At 40.1% G+C, this 26868-nt stretch overlaps 1 protein-coding gene across 1 annotated transcript in view; it reads right to left on the bottom strand.

Annotated features, from left to right (window-relative positions):
• FBXL7 (F-box and leucine rich repeat protein 7) overlaps window positions 1-26868 on the bottom strand; it is a 416917-nt gene that overhangs the window by 284567 nt on the left and 105482 nt on the right. The window contains exon 2 of the mRNA XM_061189140.1: window positions 20755-20844. Coding sequence (XP_061045123.1) covers window positions 20755-20844 — 90 coding nt within the window. The remainder of the gene's footprint in view (window positions 1-20754; window positions 20845-26868) is intronic.

The raw sequence follows: 26868 nt of genomic DNA, 5'->3' as shown, positions 1-26868 counted from the left end.
ATATACTTCTGTCGTTTTCAGCCATTCAGTTTATGGTACGTTGTTCTGGCGGCCCTGGGAAACTATAGAGACTAGTGTAACATCAATCCGACACCAAATCCCAACCTCTAGACAAACACTAAGACATGCACCAAAGTTCCTTATGATGCCCTAAGAGGCAATCCAAGGAAACCAGCCTTTTTGTAAATAACCTAGGATAAATGCCCCTGCCCCAATTAGGGGCAAGGTGTTTCTCTGGTCCTCAGCATTGTAGGTGCAGCAGCAGGGCAGGGCTGGTCAGAGGCAGCAACAACATCTGAATTCACCAACACGGCACTCACTGTCTCCCCTCCACGCCCAGCTTTGGATTGCTACTATTCACTGAGTTAGTCTACTTCAACAGACACGAATCTGTAAACTATTCAGAATAATGACAATTGTTCATTAAGCATTCTCCTATGCCAGGCAGTGACTTAGCAGTCTTTACATAGAATATATTCTGATGCTTGTAACAACTTGAGAGATGAACATTTTTATCTTCATTTTCTGGAATGAGAGACTGAGCTTCGTAGGTCCAATAAGTCATGGAGCCTGATTTTGAAGCCAGGACTGTCTGAAATGCCAGCTCAGTCTTCGAGATATTTCTGGACATGAAGAGCCAGATGGATTCTGCAATTTGGAAATTTAAGAATAAATCACAGTGCCAGAGAGGAACAAAAAATACAAGTCTTCCTCAATAATTATTCATCAGATTGTTTCTCGAAACATGAGAGGTCCTCAATGATCAAAACACAAAATAGCACTCCTTACTGGGAACTCCCACTAAAGGATCATTTTCTGATTCTGCCTGGGAAACCAGCCTGGGTAGGGAGTCAAACTTTGGTTTCTATGGTTCTGACTGTATGTTAAGGTTCAGAGAAGTAAGAAGGAGAGTGCCAGAGGATTGTTTTTATTCTAAATCTATTTTCTAGTATCACAAATATAATATTACTTTCTACAAACACAGTTGAAAGACCACTTCTGGAACCTCTAAACAGGTCAATCAGCAGACTGATGACTGGCAAGGAGCAAGTGTGCAAACTGCGTGCTGAGCTGCGCTGGGATTTTTCATCATTGCCCTTGAAACACGGTCTGCAGTCAGCCTGACTGGTGAGACAGGCTGTCCAGCCCCCCTCAGCACCACCAACACCTACTGCGTGCACTCGACGCTAGAATTACACACTCACTCTACAGCAGTGCTTTCTCAAACTTTAATGTGCGTTATCAGTCACCCAGACAGCTTATTAAAATGAAGATCTGGCAGGTGTGGGGGAAGCCTGAAATCTCTGACAAGCTCCCAGGATGCGATGTTGCTGGTTCTGGGTCCCACTTTGAGTAACCCAGGGCTAGATGACCAATGTTCACAAGCCCCCTGGCAGCTTCACACTTAGCACTTAGCTATCCTCATGGGTGGGTACCATTCATTCTTCCAGTACCCACTGGAGGACCCTTCCTCACCATGCAAGCTTGGATCAAACATCAGGTCCTCTGTGAAGCTTCTGAAGATCGGCAGGCATGGCCTCTCCTTCCTCTAGGTCCTTTGTGGTTTCTAAGTAACACATTAAAAAGAACTAGAGTTCTACTTAATTTGTTTGTCTTTGTGATAGATTGTGTTTCTGGAGGGCAAGGATGATATCTACTGTGTCTTCTTATCCTTAATGCTCTGAACAGGGTCTGTCACAGGGTAGCTGGTAAACTGGGTTAGCCAAATAAATAGAGCAGACTTAATGGGCTGCGGTTTCAAGAGTTTACACTTTCCTTAATTTTCAAAATCAGATAATTAGTTTTATCTCCAGTTCTTTCAGTCCCTTGTGTTGTGATTTGTTCAGACTTGTTGACTGGTACTCATTTTAAAGATTCTTTTTAAAACATGTCATCACTTTTTGTGAGCTGCAGTTTTAAATCACAGAGCCCTGCAACAAAGAATGGAGTCCAGAAAAGGATGCCTTAGTTCAAGGCATTGAGTAGCTGTATCACCCTGAATCCTCTCACTTCTAAAATGGTTTTAATAATGAACAAAGCAGGACCCTCTGGGGCATTCCCGGGTACAGATCATGTCCCCCCTCCATGTCCCCGCCTCTTGTCTGTAAAACAGCTTTAGCCTCTTAGGCCCTCCCTGAGTTTCAAAAAGCAAATTTAATCAGAGAAGTGAGAAAATACAGAAACAAAGGAAAACAGTCAAGAAAGACACAAAGTGATAATATTTAGCCATTAAACAAAGTCAAGGACTTTTAGTTCCTCCTCAAGGGCTATAGATAGTATCTTGAGCCATATTCTTGAGTTGTTTTGCAGGTACTAAACACCCCCACCAGGTGGAAGGAGTTAACTGCTAACCACCAGCATGTAGACCCCAGACTGGTTGGAACCAGAAGGTTGATGATGTTGACTCCCAAAATACCACCTGGTTACCTCACCTCCAACCAATCAGGAGAATGTTCAGGAGCTGAACAGGCAACCTGAGACACTCTCCTTCACTTTGCCTTTAGAAACCCTTTGCCAAAAGTCACTGGGAAGTTTGGGTCTTTTGACCACGAGCTGCCCGTTCTCCTTGCTTGGCCCTGCAATAAATGCTGTGCTTTCCTTCATCACAACCCAGTGTCAGTAGACTGCCTTTGCTGTGCATCAGGCGAGTGGACTCAGGCTTGGTTCGGTAACAATAATAGCACCTGCCTCATTGATTCTGGGGGTTAAATAAGATAATATATGTAACACATTTAGAACCATGGTTGGCACAGAGTAAGCACTGTGGAAAGATTAGCTGTTGCTATCATGTATGCTTTTCAGCTTTTATGAAAACATGCTCCTTGCTACTGAAAGAATTGAAGACCAGCACCTGTGGCTCTGCTTTCCCTCTCTTACCTGTTAAATGATACTATCTTCTGTCATTGCCTTATGCTTTCTTTGACATGTTTCCCACTTCACCTTCTTACATAACTTCAAACAACATACCATTGTGTAGTTTTCTGCTTTTTCATTCTTGTCTCTCAACTCATTTGGAATGCTCCTCCCACTGACACCATTCCTGAAGCTTTGGTACTACTTTTCCCTTGATTCTGCACCTGTCTTTATATGGGCTTTAAAATCTAAGCTCATATGAGATCCATTCACACTGGCTCCAAATTCTGCTCATTGGAAAGGGCTGCAATTATCAGAATTTCATTCTTTACTTTTTTTTATTTTATAATCTTCCCCATCATTACCTTTTCTAACTTCTGAGGGATAAAACTATCAGCAGAGTGCCTAAATTTATCAGGTGCTCTTTATTAGCAGAATGAGAATAAAGCATTTGAGGAGCTCGGTGACCCATCACACCTATCTTTTCTGTCTGCCAAGACAGAAGACGGTGTCATTTATGCATTCAATACATGTAAAAATGAAACATTTCTGCTTCTTTCTCCTTCTATCATAACGAAAATGCACCATTTCTAGTTTTAAATATGTGAATTTATTATTAATTATATAACATATCATTTTTAAATTGTACTCCTCCAATTCTTTCTATTGGATCTGTTACTTTTGAAAAAATAAAAGTATATTTCATCCTACCAAGTTTAAAGACATCAAAACTGAAAATCATAAAGGATATGCTGCTATATAATCTATGCAAGGAAAAACACTGCAGAAATCCAATCAGTAGTCACGTATCCAAAGAGAAGGTTTTAACCTAACTTCAAAAGACTGGAAAATGAATGAATATGTTTTGAGTTAAAAGAAAACATTTATAGCCTACATATTAATTTTTAAATGATTCCCTGTTTTAATCTATTTTTTTCTAATATTTGCCAACCACAAATTCGTCCCTGTCACCATGAGCAAGAAGTCTTGCATGCTTACTGCAACCAGAGAACACTTAATTCTAAAATGCAAATACTAGACATATGACAAATAAATACTGACAAGATTTTATGAAAGAGCACAATATCAGGGGTTTTAACAGACTGCTGTATGTGTTAAAGTAAGAGATTGTGTCTTGAGGAGATGCTTCTCAATCTAGGCGTTAGAAAGAACCATTTTTTTTTCAGGTTTCCAGTTCATATGAATACTTTGTAAAATGCAACAAAAATGAAGAGAAACATAAAAGTTTTTTGTTTTTTTTTTTAAAGGCAGATGTACAAATTACAAGCCCATGAGCATCCCTTTGGATGTTGCAGCATGTTAAGTCGTTACAAAGGATTCTAATCATTCTTAATTTCTACATTTACTTTGATAGAAGCAAATGTTTCACAGAATATCGCTGACCACACTTTGATTATCACTCCTCTGTCATAAGCTACTAGGAAAAAACGTGACTGAAAATGGGCCAGAGCCAGACTAGTCCCAAGTACTGTTATTTCTTACCTGGCCCACAACTGACATCTAATGGGCTTTCCTTACTGCCCACTCCCAGGGTCACAGAGCAGCCAGAGCAGGTCTGTCTCTGTTCATGGTCCTCAGGGGCTCCTCCTTGCTCTTAGAATAAATCCATAATCTACACATGGCCTAGAAGGTCCTACAAGAACTGGCCGTGCCTACTTGTCTGATGTCATCCCTTCTCCCCTCTGTCACTGTCTTGCAAATACACATGGGCCATTGCTCAGGAAAGCCCTCAGCTTCCTCTAGGTCCAGGATCTTCCTACAGGTTGGTCCCTCTTCACGGAATCATGCATCACCACCCATCCATCCTAAAGATTAAAAATGACTGCAGGGACTTCCCTGGTGGCACAGTGGTTAAGAATCCGCCTGCCAATGCAGGGGTCACAGGTCCAAGCCCTGGTCCAGGAAGATCCCACATGCTGCAGAGCAACTAAGCCCATGCGCCACAACTACTGAGCCTGCATGCCACAACTACTGAAGCCTGTGCACCTAGAGCCTGTGCTCTGCAACAAGAGAAGCCACCGCAATGAGAAGTCCGCACACCGCAACAAAGAGTAGTCCCCGCTCGCCGCAACTAGAGAAACCCCGTGTGCAGAAATGAAGACCCAACACAGCCAAAAATAAATAAATAAATAAGTTTATATTAAAAAAATACATATATAAAAATATATATATATAAATGACTGCAAATACATCAACATTCATCCCATGTAGTGGTAGAGTCAATGCCCCTACCTTCAAATCCAGATGACTCTGTGACCACTGTGACTAACAGAATATGGCAGAACAAATGCGGTGCTATTTCTGAACCCAGAACTTAAACTGGCAGCTTCTACTTCCTGTCTCTTGAAAGACTCTTTCTGGAACCTTGAGCAACCACATAAGAAGTCTGGTTACCCTGAAACCATCCTGCCAGAAAGGTCAGCTGTAGGCTCTCCAACTGACAGTCTAGCCATCCTAGGCAAAGTTTGGGCACACATTGTTTACCATCTAGACTAGCCTATTCACCAGCTGAATACCACCAGTGACCTCAGTCCATGCCACATGGAGCAAAACAATTACAGTCGAGCCCCGTCCAAATGTCTGATTGGGGAAAACAAAACCTGTGAAATAGGGCTTCCCTGGTGGCGCAGTGGTTAAGAATCCACCTGCCAATGCAGGGGACACAGGTTTGAGCCCTGGTCCAGGAAGATCCCACATGCTGCGGAGCAACTAAGCCCATGCGCCACAACTACTGAGACTGCACTCTAGAGCCCGCGAGTCACAACTACTGAAGCCCACGAGCCACAACTACTGAAGCCTGTGCGCCTAGAGCCCGTGCTCCGCAACCAGAGAAGCCACCACGATGAGAAGCCTGTGCACCACAACGAAGGGTAGCCCGCGCTCACCGCAACTAGAGAAAGCCGGCACACAGCAACGAAGACCCACCACAGCCAAAAATAAATAAATAATTTTTTTAAAAACCTCTATATAAAACTGTGAAATATATTACAATGATTGTTGTTTGAAGTAACTAAATGTAAAAGCAGAACAATGACTTCCCCAAAGATGTCCACATCCTAATCCCCAGAACCTTGAACATGTTACTTTACATGGTAGAAAGGACTTCGCAGATGTGATTAAGATCTAGAGATGGTACGATTATCCTGGTTTATCCAGGTGGATCCAGAGTCATCACAAAGGTCCTCATAAGAGAAAAGCAGAAGCATCAGAGTCAGAGAGACAGAGAGAGACAGAGGGAAATTTGAAGATGTTATGATGCTAGCTTTGAAGATGAAGGAAGAGGCCATGAACGAAGCTGGAAAAAACATGGAATGGATTCTCCCCTAGAGATTCTGGAAGAAACACCTCCCTGCCAACACCTTGATTTTAGTCCTCTGAGACTCATGTAGGGCTTCTGACCTCCACGACTGTAAGATAATAGGTTTAGTGGTGATTTGTTACAATAGCAACAGGAAATAAATGCATTAAGTGTTAGGGTAGTTTGTTACACAATAATAAACAACCAGAACACAACTCTCCCTGCCATCACACCTCCCCGCATACCTATGTTCAAACAAATCTTTACCTTGTTAATTCTTGTTCATCATTCAGAACCTCAGCTTAAATTTTTACTTGTAGGCATGTACTGAAGAATATATTCTCAGCATGTAATTTATATCTGAGATTATACAATATCTGAGTCCCTACAAGATGAAAAGTTCCAGAACGTGAGGTCTATTTGGTCTATTTGGCTCACCAAAGAATCCCCATTCTGCATGTGCAATACCTGGCATTCTGTAAATACTCGATGTAAATGAATACAGAATGAATTAGAATATAAATAATGTATTCGAGCAAAGGAAACTATAAGCAAGACGAAAAAACAACCCTCAGAATGGGAGAAAATATTTGCAAATGAATCAATGGACAAAGGATTAATCTCCAAAATATATAAACAGCTCATGCAGCTCAATATTAAAGAAACAAACAACCCAATCAAAAAGTGGGCAGAAGACCTAAATAGACATTTCTCCAAAGAAGACATACAGATGGCCAAGAGGCACATGAAAAGCTGCTAAACATCACTAATTATTAGAGAAATGCAAATCAAAACAGCAATGAGGTATCACCTCACACCGGTTAGAACGGGCATCATCAGAAAATCTACAAACAACAAATGCTGGAGAGGGTGTGGAGAAAAGGGAACCCTCTTGCACTGTTGGTTGGAATGTAAATTGGTACCGCCACTATGGAGAACAGTATGGAGGTTCCTTAAAAAGCTAAAAATAGAATTACCACATGACCCAGCAATCCCACTACTGGGCATATACCCAAAGAAAACCATAATTCAAAAAGACACATGCACCCCAATGTTCATTGCAGCACTATTTACAATAGCCAGGTCATGGAAGCAACCTAAATGCCCATCGACAAACGAATGGATAAAGAAGATGTGGTACATATATACAATGGAATATTACTCAGCCATAAAAAGGAACGAAATTGGGTCATTTGTAGAGACGTGGATGGACCTAGAGGCTGTCATACAGAGTGAAGTAAATCAGAATGAGAAAAACAAATATCGTGTATTAATGCATATATGTGGAATCTAGAGAAATGGTACAGAAGAACCAGTTTGCAAGGCAGAAATAGAGACAGATGTAGAGAACAAATGTATGGACACCAAGGGGGGAAAGCAGTGGGGGGAGGGGGGGTGGGACGAACTGGGAGATTGGGATTGACATGTGTACACTAATATGTTTAAAACAGACAACTAATAAGAACCTGCTGTATAAAAAATAAAATTCAAAAAAAACCTTACATTAACACATCATCAAAAAAAAATAAAATAATGTATTGGAGCCTTAGTTTGTAAATGTACATAAAGAAGACAAACTGTTAGAAGTGTGTTCAACTAATGGAAAAAAGTTTTAAGAATAGAAAATTCTTTTAAAACTTATTATAGAAAGTCCATGAAAGGAAGTGATGGCTGCCTAGATGGGGCTGAATGCATATTTGAGCATCAGGGAGGAAAAAAAGAGCAAGGTTGACCTTTACCCAAAAATATTAACCAACAGTGAAAAAAATCAAAGAATTGAATTTTTGATCATATCACATTCAGCAAAATTCCAAAAAAAAAAAAAAAACTGACCAAAGAGACATTCACACCCTTACAGAAAAAGAATCAAATTGAGTTTTCTATAAATTGTCTCTTTAACATGGAAAGTTGGACAATATTGGAAAACACAAAAAAGAAATCTACAGTTGTCCCTCAGTATCTGCAGAAGATTGGTTCCAGGAGTCCCCACATATATCAAAATTTATGGATGCTCAAGTCCCTTACATAAAATGGTATAGTATGTAATCTGTGATTCTCAGCAATAACCCTTGATGATATCTTGAAATATGTCCCCTCACTCGTTTTCCTTTAAGAATATAATCCTAGGGACAATTGGGATCACATAAGAAATGATGCTTCATAATCTGCATTCTTCATAAATGTTTTTTTACATCATTAAACATTGTTTGCTAACATGTTTTTAATAGCTTAACAGGACTTTTACACACAAATGTCTCAATAAAATATTCTACCATCATGTTTATATTATAAAAGTTAAGAAACTATAACTACAAATAAAATTCAGACTTGTAAGGTAATTTCCTAGCGTGAAATTCCTAGATCAAAGTACGTATACCTTTTTTAAGGCTCTTGATTCACATGTATCGGCGTTTTCTGATTGTGAGGTATAATAAAAGAAGTTTGAGAAATAAAATATGCTACTTGAAGATTAACAACATAGACTAACACATCAAGAGCTCTGAGAAGTCCAGCAATAAAAAAGAAACCTGTGTTGAACTTAGCTTAATAGAAAGATAAATATTTTGAACAATATATTTTCTACCCCATACGGCATGAACTACCCCATGAGTGTGCTGGTGGTCTCCTTTAGCTTTATGACAACTTCTGTTTTTATGCTTTGAAAGGTTCTTCTACCCCAAGATCATAAAACAAGTCATCTATATATAACTTGAACATTTAAATCTTTCGTCCATCAAGAATTTATTTTGGCATCAGGAACACCTTAGGTTCTCCATGTTCCTTTTTTTTAAAATGAGAAGCTGATTTTCCTGTTAGGAATACTGACAAGGCTTATCTCCCTCATCCAGTTATAATGCCATCTTTATCATATCCTAAATGGCCATAGATAACTCAATCTACCTTGAGCTCTCTGTTCCATTACACCAAGCTCCACCATACCACACTTCTTAAATATTTGTAAATGCAGAATATATTTTCGTGACACTAAGGAAATGGTACTTTCATTACTCGTTTCCAAAATTTTTCTTGGATATTCTCACATGCACATGTATGAATTCAACAAATGAGTTCAACATATAAGTAATTCAACATCCATACTCTGATACATATGTAATTGAACTGAATTCATCATGCACATACGGTAGGTACATATAGATGTTGGATTTATTCTTCTAGGTTAAGAAAGTAGAATTTGGTCAAGTTTCAAAATTAAAATCATATTGGGGGACTTCCCTGGTGGTCCAGTGGTTCCGAACGCAGAGGATGTCGGTTCGCTCCCCAGTGGGGCAACTAGGATCCCACATGCCGCGAGGCAACTAAGCCCACGTGCCACAACTAGTGAGCTTTCGTGTCACAACTGGAGAGAAGCCCGCGCACCGCAACAAAGAGCCCGCACACTGCAGCGAAAGAGCCCGCGTGCCACAACTAAGACCTGATGCAGCCAAAAAATAAACAAATATATATTTTTAAAAATTGTATTGGGATTTTCATAATAATTACGCTGAATTCATTTAGGGGAGACTTTTCCATACAAAGTCCTCCTGTCCCAGAACAAGGCTGGATATGGAACTTACGTAAAGTGACTGTGATTAAGCTGATGAAATTAAACCAGCTAATATGCAGAGGGACTCACACTGAGTATAATTTTTAAATTCAATCCGCATGACCAACACATGAAGTAGATAATATTATTATTCCTGGTTCACAGAGAAGAAAATTAAAGCTACGTAACTTGGGTCACATATATATGGGGAGTTACAAAATCACAAAATTTTTGTTGTACAGGTTTTATTCCCCTCTCATTCAGATTAAATGAAGAGTTCAATCTCCAACTTCATTTTCCAAATACATCCATTAACCAGAATTTAGCTCTGTAAATCTCTGCAATTGGATGAATTCACTTCCCAATCTCCATCCTGACCAGTTCCAATTCAGCAAGACAAAACATCTGAACTTTATAGTTTCCTAGTTTCTAGGAAATAGAATATAGCTGGCAAAAGATAATCTGAGGTCAAGGTTGGTTCTAGGATAATTCTTTTAAAAAAAGTAAAGAACAATATTATTTTCTTTTTTAGGAATGGTTTTTCTAACATTTTCTTCATAAGAAGTCAGTGAACCCAAAAAATATGAGCACGTTTGCTAACTGGCCAATTCAGCCATATTTTGTGCCAATAAAATGAAACTTACTTCTCCAATTTCATCCGTTAAAGAACCACAGGCTCTAATTTGGTACTTTGAGATGTCAGTAAATGAAGAATTGAAACAATTCAATGTATTGAGGTTAAAAGAGATTAAAAAGGGATTTAATAAAATTAAATTGGTGAGGGGAAAGAACATATTTTCCTCGTCCCTTAAAATTGAGGTTGCAGGGAGGGGTGCTGAATAGCCCTAGAATTCTTAGATTTCTAAGTTTATTTCATTTGCTCATCTAAAATGTTAAAAAACTTTCTGAGAGAAACTGGTTGTTTATAGAGCTAGTATTCAGACAACTTAACCTTTTGGTTTAAAATAGTAAAACATATGAAAACATAGAAACTAGACATGTCTTCCTTTCAACATGCCTATTCTTCTCTAAAAAGTTGTTTGTCCCTTTAACACAAAAGGCAACTGAAAACACATTGATGGCAAATATTCCCATGATGTGCCTCAAGTTTCCCTAAGCAATAGCATCACTCTTTTTTCTAAAAAGTAACTATGCTTCTCACATATTACTTTGGTTTTGCACAGCTTTTGTCGGTACGGTCTTTATGACTATAGTTGGAAAGTTAATCAAGAGGTCTACTCCTCCTTAAAATCTTGACTAACAACCCAGTCATTCATTCAATAAACATGTATTAAATGTTTATTACATGTCAAATACTGTGGTAGCCACAGGGTATACAAAGCTGGATAAGACACAGTTCTTTCCTCAAAGAAGTTCAAGCTAGTACAGGAAGGACACCGTGGAGGTATGAATTGAAGCATATACAAAATGCTTATGCAGTTGACATCTCGACTGAGCTGTAGCTTATTACTTGTCACTGCTACAGAGCATGCATATCTGAGCATATTTGGAGATCTGATGGGGCAGGCCCAACAGAGGTGATAGGTTTGGTTGCTGAGTAGTAGAAAAATCTTAGTAGCAAATGAAATTTCATACTATAAGAACATATGTATAGAGCAATGATTTATAATATACAATACTATAAATTGGTAAAATCAGTGTATACTGTTACTTTAAGAAATACTTTTACCCCTGCTCTAACTTTACTCAAAGTGAGCCCACAGCAGCAGGAACCCTTTGCTTGATTCCCAGATTTATGTCTTGAATATATTTCTCCACTAAAAGGCCCCAGACTCTTTGGGGCGTGACTTATTCTGTGTCTTGGGCGGAAGAAAAGAAAATAGGATGGACATTCTTTTGTGGCCAGAAAGCAAGGATGGTTTTATAGCATGAAGGACAGGGCTGGAAGGGCAAAGGAGATGCTTCAAGGTTTTTCACAGAAGTTGTGAAAAGCCAAAGATCAAAAAGATCCACTTTTTGATCAAAAAGAGAATAATAATTATTAACAATCAGAACAAAGTGAGTTTGTAATTAGAGTCAAAAGAGAAAAGGTAATATAAGTTGCATAAGTCACTATAAGTTATATAAAATACTGTTATATACAACAGAAGATAAACATAATAGAATACTTAAATTTGGGCTAATGTTAATGGTAAGGGAGTGTTCGTTGACGGATTCTTTAGAAGTTGGCTTTAGTTGTATCTGTGTAAGTCGAGTGACTACAAAGAAGGCAAGCGAACAGTCTCAAAAGTGAGTCCATCACTGATTTCTCTAGGAAATTCCCTCCCTCCAAGAATTTTGTGAGTTTGGTAAAGACTGACTAGCGATTTTCAGGGACACAGGACAGCGTCACTTTGGGCACCACTACCCCACAAGTTGTTGGAGTATCTCCCCAGCTCCACTATTCCTTCTTCTTACCATCATCTCCCTCTTCCCTCCCCTGGATTCCCCCTGTGTCTCCTTCCTCTGAAGCTCAGAATCTCTACTGTGCAGAGGAATCTAGCTTTCTAAAGCCCACATCGGGAAACTCACTCAAACACATGCAGTTATTTGGAAGAACAAATGCCCTCCGGTGTACCAGGTGGCCAACCCCACCCTGGAAGGCAGAAGCAGTTATAAACAGCTGAAAACTCCCCAGTTATATTTATAATTATTGACTGTATTACTATCTGCTTCCCACAGACTGCATCCTTATAACAATTCTTCAATCGCCTCTTAATGATCACAAAGAATTTCTAAATTACTTGTATATTATTCCGTCCATAATGTGGGTTTTCTATATTTTTTAGGAATACATAGAATGTAAAGGAATGTCCTTTACAACTCAAGTGCTTTTCTCTCATTTATTAATCAGCCTAACAGCCTTGGGAAGTCAGGGACTTCCTGAGGAAGTTAGTTTATCCTCAGGAAGTTATTTCCTGGTCAAAGAGGAAGTAAACAGACATGTTAACCCGAGTTCTAAGGTCAGATTCTGTCCATGACTGTAAAGGGCAAATATTTCCAACATCAGGACATTTGTCCTAAAACGATGGTTCCCAACTTCCTCCATATTCTTTCTTTGCCTGAGATGAGCTCAGAAGTTGGTTCCTGAGTGTAAAACCTTCCAAATAACCCAAACAAAGATGGTGGGTGCACAGTGTCACAGAATGATAGCCTATTTGTCACTGACAACCCCAATTATATGCGATCCACGGAAAACCTAATACAAAGAATGTGCAGCCACTCCATAACTAACCGTTTCTGTGAAAGAGTGGGTGTTTAACGCACTTTTTGACCCTATTCAACGTTGCCAGAGAAAGGTCTGTTTAGAAGCCTCCACTTTACCCCATGTAAGCCCAAATGGATTTTTCTTCACAATCTAACATGCCATGCTGTATCACCCTCTCCACCCTCCACCTTCTACCCACACAGCAAAAGCCAAGTCCCGGGCTCCCAGGATGCCTTTCCCAACTCCTCCAGCTATAGCATTTCTTCAGATCACTTGTTGGGACACAATCCCATACTACCCCAAACTACTATTTAACTGTTTCATAAGTGTTTATTTCCCCCAGTAATTGTGAAAGTTCTGGAAGCAGTGGATCTTGTCATAAAATCGAATTCCTCAGGGAACCAAAATAGCTAATAGCAATATTGTGAAGGATGATTGTTTATGGCGTTAGAGAATGATGGAGACTCAAGAGCTGCAGGTTGGATGCTCCACTTAAATCCGTTAAACCCAAAGTTAGTTTTGAAAATTCTTCAGGCAGAAGAAGGGTAGGGATCATTCTCTGTGCTACCAGTTTGTGACTAACATACATTTTGTAGCCCCCAATCAGTGCCTAAACAAATGTATTTGAACCTAGATTACATCCTTTTATAAATTCCCATCTAGTTAAATTACTGAAATTACTGATATCTTAAGAATGATCCAAGCTTTTATTACAAACACACTTAGTTGTACTTAGATGTATCAGAATGTCTATAGTTGAAATATATTGATTATTTGAGTGCTTTTTTACAAGTTACAAGATGTAGGTGAAGGAAATAAACATAGAATTTTGCACATGAGATTAGAATACTGAAGATCTGAGAAACTCTGGCTGTCTCAAGTATTACTTTAAAATGTCCTTAAACACACAACATATACACACACACACTCACAGAGAAACTTAGTTTCCTTCTGAGACTATTAAATGACATTTTTGCCATTCTGGATAATTCATTTGGGAAGATAATTCCCTCAAGAAATTAAACTTATTTCTTGAGTCTGAGACGGTATTTATAATTTCAATGTACATTTCTAGGCTTACATAACCATTTTCTGGATATTGAGTTGATGAGCTTTCCTCTGCTTAAACTAACCCTCAGATGCAAATGTGACTTCCTTATTAAATTGGGCACATTGAATCTATAAAATGTTCAAATCGCCAGATGTAATTGGTGCAGTTTTTCAAAAGTCACCTAACTTACAATTAAGCAGTCGCTTCAACCATAAAGGAAATTTGATCAGGAAGCAGTAAGGTGTTAATTTAATTACCAAAACACATTAAGCTTCAAAGCTAAAGCCTTGCAAGGCATTCCTAAATGATCCTGAAATTTTAGAGATAGTTAAGTTTAAAATTTAATTTTTAAAGGCAAAACAAAGCTCTATAATAATCAGTCATCACCTTCCTCATATATGGAATAAAAGTTCCTAAACACCAGTTTTTGATTTTGGAATCTCTTCCTCCCCATAAGGTCCTCCACCCTACCTTCCAATTTGAATAAATGTCATTTTATAACTATTTTATTTATTTATCTATCTATCTGTGCCGCACAGCATGTGGATCCTAGTTCCACGACCAAGGGGCGAACCCGCGCCCCCTGCAGTGAAAGCGCGGAGTCAACCACTGGACCGCCAGGGAAGTCGTCCCTTTATAACTATTTCAAAAGAGATTTCTTCAGCGTCATTTTCTTTCTCCAGTTCTTTATATTCCTCTTCCTATGTTATCACTCTATTTGCTCCTGTGTCATAGAAAGAATTTCATTCAACTGTAATAGACTGCTTCAAGGTACATTTCCATTCTTCCAAGGCACATGGTCTGAGATTGGTATCTACCACTTGTGTGCACTTCCAATTTAAGAATAATTCCATGGCTCAGTTTTAAAGGGAAAACAAGCAATACAACTATTCAGTACTTTTATATTACATACACTATAGACCCCATAATCATGATTAACTTACATATCAGTTTCAAACCCCAACTCTGTCTTGTGCAGTCTGTTAAGGGCACAGTTACGGTAACCGGAAAACTAAGCCTTCAACAGTGCCGTATAAAAGCAACTTGGAATGTTGACTTTTGCTTTCTATAACTGAGGATTTGAAGTCATTTTCTAGACTATACATGGACACAAAAGTGTTTCCATGCAGAATATCAGCAATCTAGACACGATTATGAGTTGGCTTTTGAAAAGGTACTTCTCATAAGTACTTTCAAAATATACTTTGATATAAACTTATAACAATGACTCGTATGAAATTCTCATTACTTTTGCATGACAATTACAAAACAAGCATTAAGAATAAATCTTAGCACTCAGCACTCAAAGCCTATCTTTGCTACTCACCAGTTTTACATGACTTTGGGCCACCCTGATTCTTCCCCAGTCTCCCTGTTTTCACCTGCCAAATGGAAACATTTACGCCTACGTCACAAGAGAAGTATGACGATGAAACAAAGATGAATGCAATAATGCTCATGAAAGTACTAGTAAGAGCCGGAAATAAGTGTCCGAGAAATGTCTGTTGAATTTGTTGGATAGTCAAAAAGGCTTTTTGGGAAACAGAATCTACCTTGAGTTAAAAGCATCATCTTTCTCTTCCTGAGTGATTCATGTGAATTTTGTCTGAGGAGTACATTCAAGAAGTAAAAAGATAATATAAAGAAGACAAAGAGAATAAAAGCAAAGCCAAATGCCTGGACATTTTCAAAATAACTCTATTTAGAACTGGTCTAAATTGGGCACCGAAAACACAAGAACCCAGGACTGTAGAAATAAACTGGTGATTTTAGGTTCACGGCAAGAATATCACCTCAAATTCTTCATAAATCAACTCATTCCAAATGAAATATTTTAAAATGAACTTCTTTCAGGGAGTTAATTAAATGGGCAATTTCACAGAGTAATGTTATGCGAATCTACTAAAAGGGTATTTTATAATCATGAGCTGACAACGGTAGTGTCTCCATCTCTGGAAGCGAATCTACTCAAGTAGGTTGAGATCCTTTTGCCATTTGAAGCAGCTCCCCTCCTCCCACTGGAAGGACTGATCTATTGGGGCTCAACAATCTTTCTCAAACTCTTCCAAACAGCCCGCCTCAGCTTTGCAACCAGCTCAAAATAGGCAGCAAGAGATCGGGTGCACAAATGAGAGTTAAATAGCTTCATGCTCCAAAGGCAAAAGCTTTTTTAAAAGGTTATGCTTTTTTCTAATTGGACCATCTTTCACCAAAACATTACTGTGTCAGACTCCTGCTTGACAATGTATTAGGTGTGTAATCTTGAGCAAATCTCTTCAGTTCTCTGTGCCACAGGAATTTCTTTGTAGAATGACTGCAGTAGATCAGAAAATTGCCAGGGCTTTTTGTAGCTCTAAAAATTCTCGGATTCCACGGTTGCCCGGCTTGATAACCAACATGGATAAACAGCCATCACACCTATAAATTGTGCTGTCCATGAGTTCAGTATCTAAACTTGAACGTGATTAAAGAGCAGCTGAGTGAAGCCGACTCTTCATCAGCCAACTACATCTGGCCTTTGAACTAACCACTTCATTTTCCCCTAGCTCACGAGAGGGCTGAGTTGTTGAGATGCCACCCTTAAAGCCACACCCTCATGCCCCGTCCCCCGCCCATTCCACGAAAGAAGCCCAAGCTCAGCTTCCTATTTCTAGGAAGCTTCTTCATGATCTAACCTAACCCAACCTATTCTGCTCACAGCTGGACATGGCTTTCAAAGAGCTGAAGGTCAAAGGCCATCCTTTCCAGTACAAGAGAAAACACCCTGTGGGTGAGAAAGACAGAAAAAAATGGAAGAGAAAGAATAGTAACACAACTGGAAAGAATTAAGCTATGGTTTATGATGTCGGAATGCAGATTTCGTTGGGAAAAAATGGAAAGTTCTCCAGCTTTCTACACTTGAACCCAGACCCCCTACAGTATCAGGAAATCAGGAACTTAAACTGTCACAAGAAATATAATGGGTCTTAAAGAAAGCCTATACCTTATCAGAGAGAAAGCACTTCAGGCTGCCAATTGCTTGAAAGGGGTGTGGCTTTAGAGTCACAAATTAAGACGCATGAGATTTTGGAACAGAACACTACCATCAGGTAAAAAATGCCATTCTCTTTTGGATTAAAATCAAATTGTATCATCATCTGGGCCCACCATCCTAGGGGAATAGCCTTATGACCCAAAGTGGATCATACGCTGCAACTTTAGATAGCAAAGACATAAGCCCTTAGCGAAGAATCCGACTTAGAGTGAATAAACGTGATGCCTCAACCATTAGGGTTGGATGCTAACATGTTTAAAACCTGAGCTGAGGTTAGCAACTACCCAAGAAAAGCTAAAAAATAAATTAATTAATTAAAAGGTTGGGAAATCTGTGGGTCTATAATCTCTCCCGTCTTCCAGAGCTTCATGGGAGAATATGCACGTACCATGATAGGTCAACTCTGACAGGGCACCACATGCTGGGCTATGAACCCTCCTGGTCCAGTGATTTGTTATGATGGCTTTCAGGCCAGTTCTGGCCCCAAGGCCAGAGCATCTCAGGAGAAGCTTCCAGCCTCCAGCCCTGCACTTTGTACTGGCCAAGACTCAGCCTCTCACCTCTCAGAGTTGGGAGGCAGCATATTAAAAGAATGGTTTGTGATGCTTTAGATATAAGTCTGAACGTCAGGCGGCGGCTCCCCAAAACCCTTTTTTCATGTGTAAAATTCAATGAGTTTTAGTAAATTTACTGAGCTGTGTAACTATCATCACAATCCAATTTTAGAACATTGCCATCTCCCCAATAAGACAGTTAATCACCGTTCCTGTTGCCAGCCCCAGGTTAGCGCACGTTGTGAGTCCTTCCCTTCCCTCCACTCCCAGGTCCTCAGTTTATTTCCCAGCATACGCTGCATAGAGTGGTTACCCACGTGTTTCCCAGTAAGAGACAGTGCCTGGGCCATCAGCTACCCTGTGGAGGTTGGACACAAATGCACACACGTGCACACACACAGACACACACACACCACCACCCAGGGAGCTGACATACCGCCTCCTCATCCAGCCCCTCAGGGAGAAGTCCAACACTGCTCCAAAATGCTTCCAACCCAGCTATTACAGGTATGCTCACGGTTTTCAAAAGCTGCAGGAAAACAATATTATCCTCCACAAAAGATATCACGTTTAGAACTCAGTATCACTCAGACCTTTAAACTGAGATCCTCCCTGTGCTTCTTGAAGACAATACCCATGAATTCAGAGGTGAAAAATCCTAAGAGGATCCAAGAACTGAAGAAAATAACCGTAATCATACAGCTTCCAGAAAGTCAGGCACACCACTTACCCAATATGCTTTTTAACATCAAAGGTTAAATATAGCCCTAGAAAACAGTGGAAAGAGAATCAAAGAAGCATTTTTAAATCTGCTCTTGTTTAGCATGTGTAAGAAATTGGTGTCCACCTTCTGTTTTCTTTTCTTTTGTCAGTGTGTTGCATACAGTGGTTACCTAGGTGTTTTCCGGTAGGAGGAACCGTTAATGCCATCAGGTAAATCCACCTTGTGGAGGTCAGAAAATGTGATGCCCTGACTGCTCGTCCTGAGAGGTGGACCTGGGCTCTGTCATCTGTGCACTGAGAAAATGAGCACTGGCCATTATGCTTCTATCTGGAAAAACTAGACCCATAATATGAGACCACTCTGTGGCAAACAACCCTGAAACACATTTTAATGTAACTAATACCCGCATCAAATTCATTTTTTAATATTGTAAAATTTTCATTGATTGAAAAACAGTGGCAAAATGGATTCATGCAAATAAATAGCAAAACAACACATTCTTTTAAAAATTTTTTAGATAAGCAAAAAATGGATAGCATCTTTCATAATGACGAGGTTCTTCCACTTAACGAGTTCGGAAAAAACTCCGTATCAATTTAGCCCAGTTGCTAAAAATTCTGTTTCATATGAACATCACACATTTTCCCATTTTTCTCTCCTGAAAACACACTGTGACCAAAATGTATGAAACACTGACTGGGCCTACACCAAAAGGATCTTCCTAAGAAAATGGCAAAACAAAAATGAAAAATTTTTTCATAGTTATATAGTTTTTTTTGAAGCATAAAAGCAGACATTTTTAAAATGCATGAAATCCCATGGCCCCTTCCCCCAACCTTTGCAACAGAGCTCATATATTTTTGTATTTTCTATTTTTGAAAAGGAGAAAAAATATTAAGAGAACTTAAATCCGGATAGGGAAACCCAGAAGAATTATTTCACATACTTTTAACTTTCTATTTTCACAGCCACTCAAATTAGACAAATTACTGTGACAAGCGTGACTGTAAAATAATGGTGGAAAGAAGTGATAATCTTACAAAAACATAGATTTCTGATTAGAGCAGATCATAAATCAATTAAATTGAAGTGATTTCCACTCTGGCTTTTAACAATCAAAGCAAAGGTCTAAAATCAATTTACCCGATTTGCACATTACCTTAACTGAATTTCAAGAATGATCTAATCCCCATATTTGAACGAACAGGCACAAAATTAAAGCTGGATTGCTACCTGATTCTTCACTACATTAAGGAGAACACCCCAATCTGTTTGCCACAGAATGCTGGTAAAAACAACGTTAAGGCACTAAACACAAGGGAATACAATCCAGTTGTAAAAGCTATTTATCCATCCGTCTGGGGATAATTAACCCAGAGAAGATAATTCTTATTTGAAACACACCAAGTCAAAGAATACCCAAAGAGAAGATACACACAACAGAAGTAAAGCATCATCATTAATGCATATCCTGTAATGCAGATCAAGAGCAATCGAACAACTGAGATGACCAACACCAGGCTCTGAGGGCGTTTCCCGATATTACAAGCAGCAGAACTTAAGCCTCTGAAACAAGGACTGGAAATGTTGTTTCCACAACACCCTGCACACTAGGAAAGTAGGCTCTATACAGTGTCGTGAGAAAATCAGCTGACACCTCACAAGTCTTTCATTATAAACGGCATTCGTGTCTTCCATGGACCTTCATTCAACAATTCGTTTAGAAAGAACTCTTCGTCAGAAAAGAAGTCATTTAAATGTGTTTCACATTAAAATAAAAGGAGCCGATTCCATAATTGGGTCAACTTTCCACTAAATAACTACAATAGAAACAATGATTTCCACGCTCAAACGAGTAAGTAATGACTGAAAAGCTTCTCAACTATTGGGAAGCAATTAAATTCCAACACGTGCTACTACATATAGTCAAATTCTTTACCAAGAATATCAATGCAACCAATCTTTGTTCTGACAAGCAGGACTTTTCACTTATTCTTTAAAGAATCAAACAAACCTCTTTTCCTACTCCCCAGGTATTGGTGACTAGTTCAAGTTCTACAAATCACATGACTATGACCTTCCCATTATCAAAATCCTGAATTCCAGGTGTGCCTATTTTGAAAGTTCTTGCAGGAACTTTCAACTGCAGCATAAAGATTTTACAATCATAATGTTTTCCATACTGAAAAATAAGATATGTCATTCACAAACACTTCCCAAAAGTCAGCCTGTTATATTTTCACAAAATAACAGCATTTACCTTAAACCGCATCAAAACAACTTTAGTAGACGGTGACAGCAATGCAACAAAAAAGAAACCTGGGAAAACCTTGGTCTTCTCATATTTAAGAATCTCATATGCTTCCACTCAGTAGAACAGAACTGAAACTCACACCTTTTACGTGTCTTCCAAACACAGCCAGTACTGCGACCAGAGGGCAAGAGATAATGAAGAGCAGATGCCTACCTTCACTGGTAGCCACATTCTTCTGGGCTTGGGTCGGCGTGTGATCTGTACTTGAACTCACGTCGGATGAGATGCTTGAGCTGCCTTTGCCTAGAGAAAACAGGAACGAGCAGCTTTTGAGTTCTGTAATTTCAGAACTGGACCGTGCCTTGCACTCCATCCCTTACCATGCCGTATCACTTGTTTCCAAGAAAGAAGCCATGATACCAAGAAAGGAGTTCATTAGGTTCCTTGCCTTAGGCATTAAATATCTTTTGGGAAATATCTGACCCACGTCATAGTAGAACTAAAGCCCTATTATAATATGGCTTGACTCTAAACTCAGACAAGATTATAAAACATAGTCAAATATGATAACGTAATCTTGTTTTGGCATACATGTGGATAAGAGAGTCCATGTGGGAAACACATCTACAGTATTAAGTTTTTCTTTGCAACTATAAACTATACGTTTCCTAATAAAGGATAAAGACAAATCTAAGAATGAGGCATTATCCAAGGAGCAAGAGCCTGCTGGCTCCAAACAGCTGCATCACCTTAAAAACCAAATTCCCTGCTTTAATGGGTTCTTCATTAAAACAAACAAAAAAAAACCCACTTTGTTTTTCTAATACAGGATTTCTCAAATGGGGGTGCCTCTCCCTCAAGTGGACATCTGGTAATGACTGGTGGTATTTTTAATTGTCACAACTGGGGAAGGTGTGCTACTGGATTCAGTGGGTAGAGACCAGGGATGCTACTCAACATCTTACAATGTATACAACGGCACCTCATAAGAAAGAATTATGCAGCCCGGGACATCAATTTGCTGAAGTTGAGAAACCCTGGTCTAAATAGCCTCACCTCAGCTCACAACTGAGTCTCTACTCTTCTAAATTTTAATTTGAACATATACATTAATATTGCAGACATTCTCCAAATGCACATGAAAGTCTACAAATATGAACCACACTCACTGCCTCGGGAGGGAAGTGCCAATGACCATGGTGGACAGCATTCTAAGATGATCCCCATGGTACCTGCTACAGGCTGAATGTTTATGTTCCCTAAAACTCATATCTTAAAACCTAATCCCCAATGCCATGGTATTAGGAGGTGATTAGCCTTTGGAGGTGATTAGGTCATAAGGGTAGAGCTAGAGCCCTCATGAATGGGATTAGTGCCCTTACTGAAGAGACCCCAGAGTGCTCCCTTGCCCCTTCTACCATGAGGACACAGGGAAAAGATGGCCATCTACGAACCAGGAAGCAGGTCCTCACCAGACACCTTGATCTCAAACTTTTCAGCCTCCAAAACTGTGAGAATGAAATATCTGTTGTTATAAGCCACCTAGTCTATGGTATTTTGTGGTAGCAACCTGGACAGGCTAAGCCAGTGTCCATGCCCTTGGTAACCTGCTCCCCTTGAGTATGGATAGAACTTGCAATTTGCCACTAAGCAACAGGACATGGCAATGGTCAGAGGATTTTGCCAATGTAATTAAATTTCCTATAGCATTAACTTTAATCAAAAGGGTGATTATCCTGGGTGGGCCTGACCTAAATACATAAGTAAACCCTTTTAAAGAGCCTAGAGGAGAGAGATCCTTCCTACTGGTTTTGAAGAAGCAAACCACCATGAGTTCCACAGCTGCAAGGAAATGAATTCTACCAATCCCACATGAGCATGGAAGAAGACCCCAACCTCACATGAGAAAGCAGCTCTGGTCAACACCCTGACTGCAGCTTTGCAAGATCCTGAACAAAAGACCCAGCTGGTCCAAGCCCAGAATTGTGACCCAAGGAAACAGTGAAATAATAGATATCTTGTGGTAAGCTGCTGCTAAATTCATGGTAATTTGTTATGCAGCAATAGAAAACTAAAACAGTCACCAACCAATTACATCCCAGATGAACTCTTTTCACACCACAAGTTATGATCTAAACTCTTACATTAAGCTGAGAAACACTGTTTTCCAATAGTCTTCCCTGCACAGTGTACACACCCCAGTTAGGTAGAGTGAGTTTATAGTCTATAAAAAGGACAAAGTAGAAAAGCACAAATGGGCTTCCATTGAAAGAGCTTCAGGATTTTGTTTGCTAATGTTGAGAGTAATGGAACAATCCACGTTCATGGGCGATATCACCCGAGCAGTGAAGTTCAATGGCTGTTGCTTCTTCTCACCACTGCTCATTATAACTTATGGCTCTGAAACAATTCTGTTATTCCCATCATTTCTGCCCATTTCACATCCTCCTCTCTCAGAGTTAGCAGACAGTGCAGAAACTCTCCATCAGTATGTGTCAGGCCTTTGCGGCAGCATTTATGTGAGTCAAGAAGCACCATTTATCTGCCATGGTTCACCTTTGGTGGGGGCTGACATGTTGGACCTGGTACCTAGTTAGAAGAATGTCAACCTGGTCTCTGACCTCAGTCTGCTGCTCCCTTGTTCTCTGACCTTGGACATTCACTTCTCCGTGTCGACATCTGATAGGGGAGATGGTTGGACTAAGTGATTCCCAGCAGCTCAAATAGTCTATGATTCTATGAGTCCATGGTCGTTCTCCTCAAACCTGAGTCATGCAAATACTACTGTAATATGGCAAAAAAACAATTATTGTGCACCACTAACTTATAGAAATTATTTTTATTATATTGTTACTTGTGATGCACAAATGGAAAACTAGAAATGACTTCCATCTGCCTTAGATCTGATTCAACAATAAGACCAAAACAAACTAACGAATTGGACACGAAAACAATGAAACCCATAAAATTCAAAGGAACAGCATTAATTTAACCTGGCAGATGATGTTATTTTGCTGAGATTACATTGCCTTTCAAAACGTAAATGCAGCACTGGCTCCTGAAGCCAATGGGCTCTTGGTTTGGGCATGTCCACACTACCCCGGACCTGTGGGGACTCGCCCTGCCCACCACTTCCATCCACTTGAACTCGGGGAGTTCTTCCTGCTACAACAGGGTGCACGTCAGCTGGCCCTCACTTGCTCTGACTGTATCATTCATGTGCTTTCAGTCTGCTCTTCTTTTATTCCTTATTAGCCTATAACCACTGAAGGAGAGCTCCCTCCTTAAAAGCCAGGTGCAAACTTGGGCAATGAAATCTTGTGGGAGGACTCTGCTACAAAGAGGACCGGTATGCAAGCATCATCTTTAAGATCATCATAAAAATGAAAGCACAAAAGAAAACAACAAATTTCAGGAGAAATTTTCAGACAGATCTGAAAATGTGTGTGCAGATCGCTCAGAAGACCACAATCTGCAGTACAGGAAATGACGGTCTATGAAGAAAGGGAAGAAGACTGGGGAAACAAATACTATTATTAACGATTTTTCTAATAAATAGCTAACACTGAGCGCATATGCTGTGCTGCATAGTCTAGTAAATACTTTAGATGCTTCATCATATTATTCACCGTGCCCTACAACTGTGTGTCTCAACCTGTTTCATGATTGCCCTCCCTCCAAGGAAACTTTTTAGAGATTTTTCCTTATCACCCTCTAACTGAAATTGTAATACCACAGATGTACTGCAGATTTGTTATGTACTGTGTATATATATATATATATCTGCTTTTTATATAAGAAGAGTAAGATTTTCACTCCCCTCCACCCCAAGAACCAACTTTTGTCCCCTTGGGGGTGATATCACCTCCATTAAGAATGTATGCCTTTTGATAAGCAAAGCATTCTTAAATGCCTGAGTATTTAATGAATTAACTAATTAAGGAAAGCAAGGTAACAGAGAGATCGATACAGTCCATTCTTGTTATGTTCCCTGAAGTCTCTGCAAACACTGAATTAACAACAGGGAATCACTGCTCTGAGGGGAAACACAGGATTAGGTGTCTGTGAGCCTCTGATCACATTTTTGTCAACCCATCAATACGTAAACTTGTTTTATGCGTGTTTTTAAACACACCTTGGAGTTTGGGATTGACATGTACACACTGCTATATTTAAATTAGATAACCAACAAGGACCTACTGTATAGCACACGGAACTCTGCTCAATATTCTGTAATAACCTAAATGGGAAAAGAATTTGAAAAAGAATAGATGCATGTATATGTATAACTGAATCAATTTGCTGTACACCTGAAACTAACACAACATCGTTAATCAACTATGCTCCAATATAAGACTAAAAATGTTTTAAAAAGAAAAAAAATACAGACCCCTTACTTAATATATATTGTTCATACATTAACACTGAACTCAAGGCCAACAGCACCGTGACTCAAGCCTAAAGGAAGCTTACCTAACACATGTAAAGCCTATCACAGCCTTCCTGCACTTAGGAACACTAGACACCTAGCTCTTCAGCACTACACATTTCAAATCGTGAATTCACCAATAAAAACATAAAAATGTGAAACACGTGGCACTACAGAGACTATAAGGACCCTTACTTGCAGCATGAGAGCTGAAACAAGAAGTCACCTTGCTCAACTTCAGCTGGGATCCTGCACGCCTGGCCACTCAAATTCTTCCCCCTCTGTGCACATCCAAGGATGACCATGAAAAAAGCATCGTGAGTCCCCTTCTGGGGTTACAAATAAATTTCAGCTAGTAGGCAAATCTGCAAATATGGGATCCACAAATAGCGAGGATCAACTACATATAATCTTGTATTAAATCTGGTTTCACAGCTTGTAACCAGTTTTCACGTACACTTAAGTGGGTAGGGTGTAGGATCTAGAGTCAGGAGGCCAGGGTTTATATCTGGATTTGCCACTTACTAGTACTGAGCAAATTATAAAACCTCTCGATGCTTTAGTGTTTTCAGCTATAAACAGGGTGGGGTGAGATTAAATAAAATAATGCAGATATATCACTTCGGAGAGTGCATTTAGAAAATACTCAATAAATCTTAGTATAATGGGTTTCATATTTTGGATACTATTAATATGTTCTTCTCTTCTGCCTTGCTTCTGGAAACATAACCATCTCCCCAGTGAGTTCAAGTGGAAAGGGAAAAGTTGTGTGTGTGTTGGGGGCAGGAGGAGAGGGGGCGCTTACAGAAGAACTGTCACAGGAGGAACTCAGAAGGAAAGAACAAGGTGATACTTGGCTTCTAATAGTCAAAAACAAATCTGCTGTGTGACAATGTTTTTGTAAGCTAAGTTATTGTCTTAGGAAGGGACTGCCAACATATCTCACCTCCTTTAGCAAATCAAGGGCCAGACCTGTCAGATTAGATCCTGGAGTTTTATATAAGGGAAGTCCAGACCAGAGGGAGGTGGGAAGATGGGGCAGGAAGCCCAGCCTAGGGAAATAACTGGAAAGGACCAGGCGAAAGGGAAGCACAGGTAAGACATACCCAGATTGCAACCTGTTTCTCTCTCTGGGCTTCCTCTGAGAGAGGGGGCGGTGTGTTAGATAAAGAAGAGCAGCTCTGGGGACAGAGGAGTGCTGTCACCTCACTCCCTATAATTAGCACACCGGAGAGCATCACCCTTAGACACCCCAGCACCAACCAGATGCACGGCCACGTCAGGCTGCAGGGTAGTCTGGCTGGACTCAGGGAGCTCCTGAGGTGCGACTTCCTGGAGTTGCCTGGGATCCCTTGTGGCAGCGACAGGACCCCAAGCAGAGGAGCGTCTGTTGGGGACCCGCCTAGGAGAGTCAGCTTAGCGGGTGTGATTCTTCTACAGCCAGAACGAGAGCTGATCACCACGGAGGGGTGCAGGGGAGGCACAGCCAGACCTGAGAAAACACTAATACCAGCAAGAACTGAGGTGTGCCGGTTTCAAAACATATCTACAAATTCTGTGACAGCCCCACTACAAAAGGCAGAGCTTCATCTCCCCTGCCCTTAAATGGGAAACGGTGCGGGGGGAGGGGAGGGCTCAGCCACCTATGTTTCCACATGCCCTCCAGGTGATTCAGATCTGCCATACGGTCTGAGAAGCAGCCAGGAGATTCTCCTGGTGACCGATGCCTTGACCTCCACAGAAAGCTGTACCAAGAGCCCAGGAGGACCAGGCAAAGTGCTCAGCGCGGTGACCATCACACACAAGTGCTTAATGGACATCAGCCGCCCTGTCCTGTATGCATCACGGCTGCCCACTTCTCATGCAATTGGAGTGATTTGGGTTTGAGTGTTTCGAGC

This window comes from Eubalaena glacialis, chromosome 4, assembly GCF_028564815.1.
Source record: "Eubalaena glacialis isolate mEubGla1 chromosome 4, mEubGla1.1.hap2.+ XY, whole genome shotgun sequence".
In the NCBI taxonomy this organism is placed as follows: Eukaryota; Metazoa; Chordata; class Mammalia; order Artiodactyla; family Balaenidae; genus Eubalaena; species Eubalaena glacialis.
Note: the sequence above shows the minus strand (reverse complement) of the source record. Positions and strands in the feature narration are given on the sequence as shown.